Raw genomic sequence first — 13,748 nt, forward strand, 5'->3', positions numbered from 1 at the left:
TGTCAATCCAGAACAAAAAACCAGGTAGAAAACGAGACATTAAAATACACAACAATTCTTCAACCCGAAACTTCCACTTCTAAGAGAAAGAAGTGCTTCACTGCACCACTGAGCAGCATAGCAAAGAAACAATATTATTGCATGGATCTGCAATGCAGTTGGCCTTACCAGGTCTGTGGAAGTGCTGGGGGGAACGTGACATGGTGGGGGTGTAGCTGTGGCGGCTGTACACGGGAGAGTTGATGGAGCCCTGGCTGGTGGACCTGTGAATCATGCGGTCCCGAACGTCCTGGTAGCCCTGCAGGACAGAGGCAGCCACTGGTAAATGGAAGTGCACAGAACACATTTTTGGCAGCACTTAAGTTCTGTGGATCTGAAGGCATCAGCAGAAGCGACTGAAATAGCAACATCCCTTAAGCTTTCAACCTACTTCATTACCAAGGATCTGCTCCAACCCATTTTTACAGTCAGAATTCAGTCGTGGAAGAGTCGGAACCTGTAATTTCTATTAAGCTCTGTAACAATCCTAGATTTGCCCATGTTCCCTGAGTCCATAAGGGAAGCTGCATCCAGAGCATGTGTGTCCTGCAGTGTCCTGCACAAGACACATCAACTGGCCATCAGCAAGCTAATGGAGCTTGGAGAGCAGCAAGAATTCAAGAGCTGCAGCACAGAGCTCTCTGTGGCTAAACTGACCATGTGTCACCAGCTGTATCAGCAGGTATTTATATCCAAATCAGATTCCCCATGCATCTGAAAACATGACACCTTGTACAGCAAAATTCAGTTTACCTGGTTTCCTGGGGGTACAAAAGCCAATAAAAGAAACAAACACAAAAACCAAAAAACAAACTACATCCTCACCCCCACCCCTCCATGAAGCAAACTAAACCAGGACAAAAGGGAAAGGACTGATGAATGCATGAAGATTTACAAGAAATTTACAGTCCCTTTATTTTTAACTAGTAGCGATAAGTGCAGCTTTTATGTTGCAAATAAGCAATAGGATAATGCAATGATGATGATTCTGCAAGGGCATCGATTGTATCCTGACAAATGACTTCCCAACTCTTCCATATAATTAAGATGTTCAAACTCACTCCTCTGGCAAAGCAAAACCAAACCAGACCATAGTTATGTTTTCTTCAAGAGAAAACTGCAAATGTTTCAGCAGCAAACACGGGTTATTTGGATGCTTAGAGCAGTATTTTATCTGCTGTAAATCCTGCAGCTCCCGAGACCTGAATCTGCCTGTGCCACGAGGAGCAGGAATGCACCACAAGTGACACCTGCTGGACAAAGGGCTCTGCTTTAGTGGGAGGAGCGGCAGCTTCACTTCTTGTACAATACGAGCTTCGTGTTTCCTTCTTAGAAATAATATTTGTTAAGTTTCTACATTGAGAAAACATGCCTGTGTGGCAAACACAGATGGATCTGACTGACAAGAAACCCAATGCCTGCACTGGCTCGAGGGTATGATTCTAATCACAGAAGGACACTGCCCCCAAAGGTTCCACCAAACTTACTTCTGCAGAAGGGGTGGGTGATAAAGTCCTTGGAGACTGCAAAGACAAAAAATAAGGTTATGAAATATTGCATATGCTGGGCCAGAAAATGGTAATCTAAACATTGCTGCAGGTACTCTGACATATGACAGTGTAAAGTGGCAATGCAGAAATTATTGAGACCATTCCAGCACTGAAACCTGCTTTTTCCACGTGGCTCAGGGACTGGTCCATAAATCATTGACGTTTAAAGTTTCTGGGAGAATCTTTTTAAGTGTGATTAATTCAGTCAAGTACCATGCAAGATCATCTTAGCCATCTAATCACTGTGGTAATTAAAACATAGCTGTAAAGATCAAAATCAGAAAGAGTTATTAATTTAACAACCATGCCTGTCATGAAGAATTCTTTAAAATGGAAATCAAAAGTAAATAAACTTAACTCAGAGCTTTTGCATGGAAAATCAGAGTATCTTTCAGGATGAAGCATGTTTTCCCTCCAACGCACACACTCTGGCAAAAATGTGCTTTTCCCCAAGGCCTTACATTTCATACCCATGCAAAGGAGCACGTAGTTGTCATCAACATTTCTTTGATGTGACCTCCTTTAAATCTCTGTGTTGCTCCATGGTTACGTAAGGAGAACAGACAGGAATTACAAGCATGTGTATTGAAAGAACTGCACAAAGGCCAGTGGGCAGAAATATGCACAATATTATGAAAAGTTTCTGTAACACATAAGGAAACTGAGGCAAGAAACGCCTTTAGAAGAAACATATGATTATGCATATGCTGATGGTACAAACAAGAATAAAAGCTATGTGTAATTACTAGTTATGTGCTCTTCAACCACCAGGAAATTTGAAGCTGGGAGATCAAGATTTAATTATTTCCTTTGTGCACAAAACTTCAATATTATTTGTCATAGTAAACTGGGCAAGAGATTATGCTTTTAAATAAGACCCCAATTATAGAATGTTATAGCTATTAAGATAATATCTCAGAAGCAAAACTGCTGATTCTGGTCCAACTACTACACTAATGTACAACAGCAGTAGTGTAAAATGTATGCAGTTTCTGGTAATAAATATCCAGCTGGTAAATATCCATAAATTTTGGACTGAGAGACCATTCACTCTCATGGAGCTGGTGACACTGGGAATGCTGAGTATCCAAACAAAGGAACAACATTTTTTACTGGATAGATAACAACTCCTTTTCAGCAAATTTCCATAAAGCTGTTTAAAACTGCTTTTGCTACTTTCCATCAAAGTCTTGAAAATATTTTATATTCCTATTTTCCTAATTCCTATCATCTAACACCAGCAGCTGTAAAAACTTTGCTCCACCTTCCTCCTTGCTTTGGAACAACATTCTCTACAAAAACTGAGAGCTAACCTAAAACTTTCAATATGAATGAAAAAAGCACAACTTGTGAGGTGCATTCTCACATTTTTCTCCTAGCAATTAATGTGTTACTCTACATGAATTAATTTCTATCATCTGCTGGGGTTACCTGGATTCTGAGGTAATGGCTACAGTAAAAGGTAGTCACAGGAATCTAAGACTGGGAAGGCAGCCCAGAAAGTAGCATGCTGAATCCAGGTATTTTTCCTTCCATGTATTTTTACTCCATCACTAGCTGACGTGGCTTTTTGGGAAATGGAAGCTCACTCTGCAGCCAATTTAGTGTTTCATCATGCACAGGTGAACTGTCAGATCTCAAATTCGAAGGCTGCCAAGGAATGTTTGCTTTTCCAGGTCCTTCAAAACCTGGTCTATCACAGAAGGCCACACTATGATTAGTTTCAAACACTGGGCAGGTGAGTGAGAAAAGCAGCTCAATCCCAGAACAGCAGGCCAGTGGAAATACAGTGAGGGCTCCAGAAGGGGAAGGGGAAAGGGAAAGGGAAGAGGCAGAGGGCTTCTTCTGACCAAACTTATATAAAAATTTCTACTGCAAAAGTCTCAATTCTCTATTCCTTTATGATCTGAGAGTCTCCTCTAATACCTGAAGCCACATAGGTCATTTTTTCATCTAGGAAATTTCTGCTAACTTTTACAGATATCATTCTGGATGCCACACTAATCTATTTTAGCTGTCTTTTACCTGAACTACCAGGTGGGATCCCTGCTCCATTTGGAAGCATCTATCATGTTAGAAAATAAAATTCTTTTTTTTCATTTTATGTCTGCTTGTTTAGTGAAAGGTGTTTCAGAGCATTTAGTGCTTTCAACAAACAGAATGCTTGAAATAAAGGAGATAAAGTGATGCTTCTCAATATATACCCAACAAAAGCAGGAGCTGAGAACAGACAGCCTCGGTGTTCACCAGGCTGCTGCTTGCAAGGCAGAAGTGACAGATCCTGAAGAACCTGAATACCTGGCAGTTTCTGGTAACTTTAACGAATTAATTTAATTAAACAGTTAATTTCCGATCTGGTTTGTGTTTCCGAGGGCGATGACAGGCGGAGCAAGCCCGCACTCTCCACCAGAGGGCGCTGGGACAGCGCGGGATGAGGGAGAGAGGGAGGCCGGGAGGCTGGGAACCGGCCCTGCCCTACCCGGCCACCCCTGCCCCTGCTCGGCCCGGCCCTGCCCTACCCGGCCATGCCCTACCCGGCCATGCCTGCCCCTGCCCGGCCCTGCCCTACCCGGCCCTGCCCTACCCGGCCCTGCCCTACCCGGCCCTGCCCTACCCGGCCACCCCTGCCCCTGCCCGGCCCTGCCCTGCTCTACCCTGCTCGGCCCGGCCCTGCCCTGCCTTGCCCTGCCCGTCCCTGCCCTGAGTGCAACCCCAGCCGGCTCTGCTCACTGCCACGCTGTTTTCTCGCTTTCTGTGCCCAAAAAAATCTATCGTTTTCTGACAGCCCATTCCCTAGAATTACAGTTTGTGTCCATCTCTGTGCATCTTCCTTTGTACACCCAAAAATCCTTCCTTGCTGAGACTGCTTTTTTTTTTCTTTTTAAATCATGGTGAGGTGTCACAGACATATTTTCTGAAAAATCCTTTGCTAGGATTTTTCTCCCAAGAAGCTGAGAGGCCTCAGAAATGAAATGTAAATAATTATCTGCTGCTGTGGAACGTGGCAGGTGCATCTTTGATTGGTCTCATGTGGATTGTTTTTAATTAATGGCCAAGCACAGGTCCAGCTGTGGCCGGACTCTGGTCAGTCACAAGATTTTATTATCATTCCTTTCTAGCTTTCTGATGTCTCCTTTCTCTTTCTTTAGTATAGTTCTAATATATAATTTTCTTTTCATATAATGTATATCATAAAGTAATAAATCAGCCTCCTGAAACATAGACACAAGATTCTCATCTCTTCTCTCATCCTGGGGACCCTCAAACACCACAACAGTGAGGGGCATTTCTCATTCTTCATGCATAAACTGAGGGTCCCCTTTTATTTAACACCACCACATACACACCCTTTGCAAAGAGAATGCAGGATAAATCACTGCACAACTGAACATGTCACCTTCTTTGCTTTTTAAAGATGATGGTGACTGATGTATGTTGTACCAAGACTGCTGTCACTCGATTACCACAACACAAACACAGGGTAAGGGATCACTCCACGCCAATGGGCTTGTGTTCTCATTAGGGCAAGGGAAGGGATGAGAAACAGATACAAAGAGGTGAGGTAACTTGCCCAAGGTGACAGAAGTCAGCAGCAGCATTGGGTGAGAACCCAAGATCTTCTGAAAAGAAGGTGAGAGCCCCTTCTGTTTCCAGAACAAATTTCTGTACTCAGTAGAAATTCACTGAATTTAATGCTGGTGAAAATATGGTGTAAAAAAACCCCAAAGACTTCTGTTTATTCCCAGAACAAGCATAAAAGCAGACAACTTACACCATACTGCTTTATCAGCTTCCAACATACTGCTTTGTCAGTAAGAAGCTCCCCTTTAAGGATTAACATGTAGTTCACCTTCTCTGTGAGATTAGTTCCCCCCGTGTGACTAACAAGAGACATGTGTTTGTAGCAGGTTTTGTGGAATGGGTCAGGCCTGTTGGAACTGGTCAGAGGTCACCAATGCTTCTCATTGTGGTTTTGAACCAGATGCCAGCTGGATTCACTACCAATATAAATTGGAGGGGAGAAATTCTGTAATGTTCTGACCTGTTAATCTCTTATTTTATTCCTGAGCTGAATTTCCAATTCATGATTTAAAAAACTATCTCTATAAAACATTTAATAACAAAGGAGAAAAACTGATGTAGTTCTGACCTGCTGGTGGGCAGAACACTGATAAGGAAACAGATTATTAGTCACACTGAGCTGGCGATCTACAGACCACTGGTGCCTGAATGATTTACTGTAAAAAAAAAATTCTTCAACTTATCTTCATACTCAATTGAGTTACAGTCAGGTCACTGAGATTGCAGCAGTAAATCCCTTTTCACGTCCATTTAGATTTGCATTCAGGAAGTCTGATTCACAGACAGATGGTATTACACAACAAAGCCTGCTCCACAGACTGCACTGGAATCATGTAAATAGTAATTGCAGCCATGAAAATTCACCTGGGAAAACTGGGGACCACCAATCTGAAAGACACCTTCACATACAAGTTTAGAAGAATAAATGACAGCGTTTTCTTATTGCTGCATGATAGAAGAACCCTTACTAAATGACAGCAGGTTAAAATGTGAGGCAGGTATTTGTGTAACACAACCTGCTTTCCCAGGTGGAAGAGAACTTCGTACTGACACAATTTTATCCAGTATGTCTGGTATATTTCTGTGAGATAAGTATCCTGCTGCTCCTAGTCCATGGACTATCACGGTATTCCTCCTATCCTCCTGTGAATATTGGTGCTGCACAGAACAACAGCACATTGGCTTCTGCCCCACGTGCCTTGCCATTCCCAAAGATTAGATATCCATGGGAGCTATGAGGAGGCAGAACAGCACACTGGCTTTTGCCCCACGTGCCTTGCCATTCCCAAAGATTCGTTATCCATGGGAGTCATGAGGAGGCACACAGGGACAGCCTGCAGAGCTGCCCCCTGTGCTGATGTAGGTGTCTGACCCTGCAGCCCCACACATGAGGCAGCACCCCATACCCCAGATGAGACAGACACAAAGCAGTGTGAGCAGCAGCAGCAGCCACCTCCAGCAGTGCCCATGGGAAGCAAAGCAGGCTCTGGATGCAGTGCACAGCAGAATGAGGTGCTGGTAATGGGTCATTACCTCTCCAAGACTCTGTCTCTCCTGTCTGTCCTCGTAGGCGGAGGTGTAGAATGGCTCATAAGTAATTAGGTCTGGACGTTCAATGTCATAAATGGCCTTGACTTTGGGAATGGCTGCTAAATCCTTGTAATCAAGGATTTCATTGTCTACTTTTGCCTAAAGGTTAAAGACAGAAGATAAATTAACTTACACAAATGCACTGGCAATTTCTGTTTTACACAATTCATGATTTTGTGTATTTGTTGTCACACTGTTGCTATGGAAACCCCTTTTTGGCACCCTACATCTGGAGTGAATGCTTCTTGTTCTTCTCCAGCAGGCCTCCTCTGCAGCAGCTCACAGTGTTTTCTCTCCTCTTAGGGAAGAAAGAACATAGCATATATAGATCTAGTTACAAAAGTTTTTTTATCCCCAGCAGTGAGCTGGAAACTTCAGCTCTGCCAATGACTCATTTTGTGGCCTCAGGCAAGTATTTTCACCTTTCTGCTCTTGTTTTCCCATATGCAAAATGGGTGATAACATCAATTTAGTTTGCAGATTACAGAGATTACAAAAGGATTTCATGCTGAAGACCACAGACAGATACTCAATTTATAACTGTGCACACAAGAGGAAACAGAACTTATTGGAAGGAAATAAAAAGACAAGGAGGACTGTCAGGACTGGGTATCCAAACCACCAGATAAAATAATTACATAGCATTCATCACTCATCCTATGCCCAAGCTTCTGACTAAACCAACTACCAACTACATAGTGCAAGCATGGACTATTTTTTTGTCCACTAAGACTGCAAGGAGATCTTGACTAGTTAAAAAAGTAGAAGTAGGAAATAAATTCCCAAGTCAGCTGCACCCATTGGAGTGAGACAGAAAGAGGCCTTACATTTCGTTTAGATAACTAATATTTTTCTTTACTTACAGAAAGACTTTAAATAAATCCTCATATATGTTTATTTACCTTACAGAAATACATTTATGACTAAAACTGAAAGAGGATATTCAAATTGTTTTTCAACACTTCTAAAAGATACTTTATTCACAGCAGACTGCATAAGGAAACTCACACTGACTTCTGCTCTTTCTCAGTCCTAGCACCTAGTAATTTCAGATTAATATGCATTTCACAAGCTCTTTAACAACCACTGGTCTTGGCAGTTCTTAAGAAATGCCTTAAACTAGAAACAAAACCTTTCTTGCTAGAGAAGCAAGGCTTGAAATATTTGGGACATTCACTCTCTACAAAGAGACTCAAACCTGTTTAGCTTTTAATTACCAGATATTATAAAATACCTTAAACCATTTTAATCCTTAAAATATTTAGGTATATCAATATATGTTATTTCTGTAATACTTTTACCAGTTTGTTAATGAGGTGCAAATATGTCTGGATACTCTTAATCCAATATAAATTATTACAGTTTTTTTGTAGACCTTGATCTAGGCTGCCATGTTGCTCCACAGACAGTGATTTTGAGCAACAATTTATTTTCATAAGCAACAGATTATGAAGTTGATATTACCCACATAATGGCAGTTCTCCAGGACGTGCTTTGTCTTTTGATATATGCAGTGTAAACACTTTTCATATATCAGCTTATTTTTGTGGTTGTTGAAATGCATAGAACTAGAGTTTAACTCAGGACGTGAGATTTTTAATTTTGGACCTTTTTTTCTGCATTATTGTAAATGTTGCTGCCTAATTTCTGGGTTTTACCCTAAATTTTCATCTTTATAATCTCAAGGTAATTGATAAAACAGTGATTTAGCATTATGCTTAATAACGTTTTTTTTCCTAAATTAAAACCACCTTTCCTTTCACAACTGAAAAATCTGATTTCTGACCTGGAAGGTGTTGGATCAGATTGGTTTCTTTCAGTGTAGCTGACCCTGCTCCCCACATTTCCTGAGTGCAAGAGCAGACCTCTCAAAAATTGTGTATCAAAGTGCACAGATCTCCTCACAAAATCCTTACAAAGCCAAATGATCCCTCTGCCCTCTATCCCTCTTCACAACACGAAGTGACATCCAAAGATTTACTGTACCTTTCCAAGAGAAATGTGACCTGGAAAAGGCCTACCCTGCTCTTGAAACCCTGCAGCTATAAAGGCTACATGGTGAAGGTTTTTAACAATTTAAGCACTAAAATAAAGCATCAATATAAAAGTGATTTATTTCAGCATGAGTAGCTCATGTGCAAGCAAAGGCTCAGCAGCTTATTCATCAGCAGGAATACTTACATAGATAGTGTGGCCTGGAGAGCCAGGTATACTGGAACCTGGTCTGGAATAAATGCTTTCTGATGATGTTCTTGTGGGCTGAAAAACAAAAGGGAACTTTTGAGAGCAATCTGAAGCCAATAATGTTGGCAACTTTAAGTGAAGAAATCTGCATATATCTTGGAAATAACTGAATTTAAGAAAAATGTCAACACAAATGCAAGCATTCTGGCAAATTCCACAATCTTGTGAGGCAAGTGGGGTTTGGTTTTAATTTTTTTGGGTAGGGGAAGGAGTGGTGTGAGAGGGGAAGAGGTTTTCTAAATCATACAGTGTAGAAGACTAGACTGACAACAATAATGAACAAAATCAAAAAACACCTGCAGAGACACTGTAGGAGCCATACAAAGAACCATCCAGGACAGTCCTGCTGGTCATTTTAGCAACAGGTTAGTTCACAAACCACTGTAGGGATCAGCAGTCCAGCAGACAAAACTGTTGTGAGGGGCACAGCACATGTGTAATCTCCTTCCAGCTGTTCAATCCCTGGACTTCCATTAGGAATGACATCAGCAGAACTGAATTCAGCCTTCCTAAGTAAAAGGACCTGAAATCCTTGGCTTGGAGCTGTTCCCTACATCTGCAGCACAACCAAGCTGCAGCAGGGAAGTCAAATGTTGGTTGCAGTGTCATGATTCCCCATACTGCAAAAGTCATGTTTAATGACAATGTCCTGAAAACTGAAACTCATGAGAACACTCTCATCCCTACAGAGCTAGTGCTGCTATATTTAGTAGATTTTCCAACACTTTTTCAGGACTAAACAGACACTGATGCCCTGGGGGAAGTTCTGTGAGAGGAGAGAAAACAACTGATGACCTGTGGGGATCCTGAAAACCTGATGCATTTGCAAAGTATTCTATTTGATCAAAAGTCTCCCTGGTTACTGTGATGATTACTGCTAAACTTGGCACACAGCACATACACAAAGGTAGTCAAGTCAACAACATCCCAACTGCAACCGAGAAACCATCAACAAGTTTTGCTCCCTAACTGACTGCAAAGAACCAAATCCCATCAAAAAACTTTGTGTCAGCACAAGACTCTGATGACACCAGTGCAGTGGGATACCTTAAAGTCACTTTAAATTAAATCCTGGAAAACAGTCCTTATCTCATCAGCTTGTGACATTAGGCCCCCTGGACTAAGGGACCTTCAGGCACAACTGAAGAGAAACAAGGCTTGACAGCCTGGCTCATTGTTTCATAGGAAATATTGGATGAACACAAAAAGGCTACTGGACCTATCTTACTTCTCAGCATACATTTCCTGAAGGAGCCTTCAACTGACCCCAGAGACTTTCTACTTTTAATTTCAAAGCCAGAGAAGCTATTGGAACCATCTGTATATAAAGTGCTTGAAGACTGGTCATGGATTATACAGCAGGCTTTCTCTGACTTCACTTCTGAAAATTAAGTCACCACATTCTGGGAGAGTTAGAGAAACAAAAGTCTTTGAATACGTTCCACCAACAAATGTAAGATTCAGATCAAACAGAGAGCAGATGTAGCTGTGGACTGACAAAGTCCTCTCCAGAGCATGTTTGAGAACACTTTCTCAGCTGGACCTTTACACGTTTCTTTTCTTTTCTCTCTGAGGCTGCAAATTCCTACATCTCAAAAGGGAACAGAATTTTCTCATCTGCCTTAAGCTCCTCCCAAAGCAATAAACCAAACAACAAGCACTTGTTTCATGGAAATGTTACAAGAATTGAGCTGGAAAATCTGGCTGCTGTTGAGAAACACTTTATTCCCCCTTCCATTCTTCCATTTCACTCTGTTTGAGTGGAACACATGTAACATGTTGAGTTGCTGCAGTTACTATGGAAAACAATTGTTTTCATTACAACATGGGGAACAGTATTAAGTACTTGAGGTACTTTTAGGGGTGTCTCTGTTACCTTTGGCTTTTGGCAGACATACTTTGAGAGTTTTGTCTGCTCAGTTTTCCCTGTTGTAGGAAAACAAGTGTTAGAGGCAGTTATGGCTTATTCCCATTTGGCAGGCCCTTTGGATCTTTCATAATCGCCTCAAAAACAAGAAATTCTCAGTCCTCACTCCAGCTCCTTAGTTCCATCTCTTCGTATCACTGCTGAAAACCTTTTTGTTTAAGGAAAATTCACTTGCATTTATCACTTCAGTGAATTTACTTAATAAAGTTAGACATCTTAAGTAGATTCAGCTATATCCTGGTAATAATTTCTTAGGTGCTCTTAACCCTGGAGTTAAGAGGAATTGTCAGATGGACTGGCAAGTTGTAGCACCTGTTCTTCATTTCCTCACTGTGTTTCTGTTCCAAGTTCCTCTTCACCATCCCATTAACAAGGCCATGAGCCAGGAATGACACCCTTTAAATCAGTTTTCTATTTTCTGTGATTCTTTCTGTGTACATCAATTTTACCTTCCGCCTACTGCAAAGCTCCCCACTGCCTGGTCAGGACACCCTGCTGCCAGCCACGGCCGGAGCACACTCTGCTCCTGTCCTGAGGAGCTGAATCCAAGCAGACCTGCAACTCTGAGCTCCTCCAGCAGCTCCCAGTCCTGTTCCTGGCTTATTTCTAAACATACCCTTGAAGACAGTGCATGAAAAAGGACTCGTACATCTACTCTCACCCTTTCTGCCTCACTCTGCCCTATTTCTTATTTTGAGTTACACAGGCTGTTTCCATCACAGATGGCTCTTTCCTACCCTGCTTCTTCCCATATGGTCTGGAATCCTTCACAGCTTTGCACTTTTCCCTAAAGACAATTGCACTGCACTTAAAAACATTTATGCTGCTTGCTTTAACAAACATACACCAAAGATTCCTTGATATAAGCTGTTCCTCTGGCACACTTTTAGTTGCTATGGTTGGCTCCTCTCCTATGAGGGCCATAAAAGCTCCTGTTGGAAAATCTGTGACCTGGTGTGGCTTTTATTAGACTGAATGTTACACTTTGATCCCTGACCCTGTGTAACACCATTGTGACTCTGTGTGTTACACAGGTGGCAAGAGACACTCTGGAGGTCAAGTTCTCTATTGATGTAACTGCACTGGGGTGTAAATTCCATCCTGGAGGGGAGCTGATCAGAGCAGAGCTAAAACAGGAATAGCGCTGGCCCTGATGTAACCTTTAACAATGGAGATCTGGAGATAACACGAGTGCATCTCTTTCATACATTATTGAAAGAAAAAGGTGAAGAAAAAGGACACAATCTTTAATATGGATGCAACAATTTAGAAGTATTTACTTCCATCACAATAGCCCTGTGACACTTGGTCTACACTCCCAGCAACAAGACAAGTTAAGCTGCCTTACTTCTTCTACAAAGAGATATGAAACATTTTTATATGATTGTTCTTTTCCTTGAAGGATTCAAATACAGCCTTTTATAAAGCCACCTTTGTGTAGAGAAATTTAAGGGAAATTTCTATGAAGAGCTAATCTTCTTTTTCTTTTCTGGTGGTACATGGCTTCTCCACATTTTCTGAGAGTTCAAGAGTAATCTTTTTTTCCTTTCCTCTTCCACACAAATGGATGTAACAGTAGTAAATATACCAATACAGGATGTCTGTACCAAATACAGAAATTCTATGAAGTATATGAAAAAAATAAATTTAAAAATTAAGTCAAGAAAAATTCATGCATGTCATTAGAGCCAAAAGAAAAAACAGATCACAAAGCATCTAAAGTATTTGCAAGATTTCTCAGTATTTCCCACTTTATCACAGACTTCTAATTTTTATGTTTTTGTTCTTCATTCCATGCATTTACCTTCAACACAAAAGTTCTTTACCAGTTTCATTTGCAGATCAGTAGAGAGAATACCAACTGCCATGCTCATCCTCTAAGGTTCATCGTGAGTTGAGTGCTCAATTATCAGATCACCCATGCAGATGCCCCAAACTGATTAACTTGATATTTCACTATTAGACTACAAAGCTTAAGATGTTTATCTGCATTTACCCCTGTTTGTTATGTCATCATGCACAGTACATCATCTAAATAAATAACTTCTTAAAAAAAAAAAAGTCCCCACTAGAGCCATTCACATCATCCAGGTGCTGCTACAATGTGGTGGCTCTGGCATTCTCAAGTACAGATGTTCAGCATCATGCTCTGTAAAGACTTACAGGTGCAGGCAACCAGATCAAAACTGATCCCAAGAACATCTGGCCAAATGGATGCACTATGCTTTTACAAAGGCATCGTCACCATTTACAGTACCTGCCTTAATTTTTTGATAGAGTTCATTATGCAAGGCGGTGATAATAGCTGCAGAAGAATGAATATGTTTTCACTTAATAACATTTAACATTATAGCTTAAGCAAATTCTCTAAACCTCAGAAGCTACTTTAAGTGAAGCATATTTTAAATAAATAGAAGATTAGGATGGAATTTCTTGTCCTGAGTAGACTTAGCAACAGCAAGGGATTTGACTTTCTCAGTACAACACTTTTTACACTGACTACCTGCTCTATCGATTTCAAGACTTTACAGTTGATTAGGATTTGGAACCAGGGCTCATAAAATATGGATTTCCTATGGATTTCTGTAATTTTCAATGGCTGTGCAAGACCAACAAAGTCCCTCAATGACAGCATTCTTTGTGCCTCTATGCTGGTTTAAGTGTACCCTTCTCTGTACAAGACTGTTTCCTTGAAATTCATGCATTCCTTATTTCTCTTACACTAAATATGCATCAAGACAAAACTAGTGAACAGGTTTAGTTCAGACTCACAGAGACACAGATATTAATAGGTTATGACTAATTTTTCTTTCCTT

The 13,748-nt window shown here is 41.1% G+C and overlaps 1 protein-coding gene across 3 annotated transcripts in view; it reads right to left on the reverse strand.

Annotated features, from left to right (window-relative positions):
* The window catches only part of ABLIM1 (actin binding LIM protein 1), a 188,987-nt gene that overhangs the window by 27,612 nt on the left and 147,627 nt on the right, over window positions 1-13,748 (reverse strand). For 2 of the 3 annotated variants that reach the window (XM_058028979.1, XM_058028978.1), the window contains exons 9-12: window positions 8,943-9,020; window positions 6,705-6,860; window positions 1,527-1,562; window positions 169-298 (exon numbers count right to left, since the gene is read on the reverse strand). In XM_058028979.1, the coding sequence (XP_057884962.1) occupies window positions 169-298; window positions 1,527-1,562; window positions 6,705-6,860; window positions 8,943-9,020 (400 nt within the window). Of the gene's footprint in view, window positions 1-168; window positions 299-1,526; window positions 1,563-6,704; window positions 6,861-8,942; window positions 9,021-13,193; window positions 13,238-13,748 lie in introns of all 3 variants that reach the window. The other variant, XM_058028980.1, reaches the window with a different exon arrangement.

The sequence above is a fragment of the Melospiza georgiana genome, chromosome 8 (assembly GCF_028018845.1).
Source record: "Melospiza georgiana isolate bMelGeo1 chromosome 8, bMelGeo1.pri, whole genome shotgun sequence".
In the NCBI taxonomy this organism is placed as follows: domain Eukaryota; kingdom Metazoa; phylum Chordata; class Aves; order Passeriformes; family Passerellidae; genus Melospiza; species Melospiza georgiana.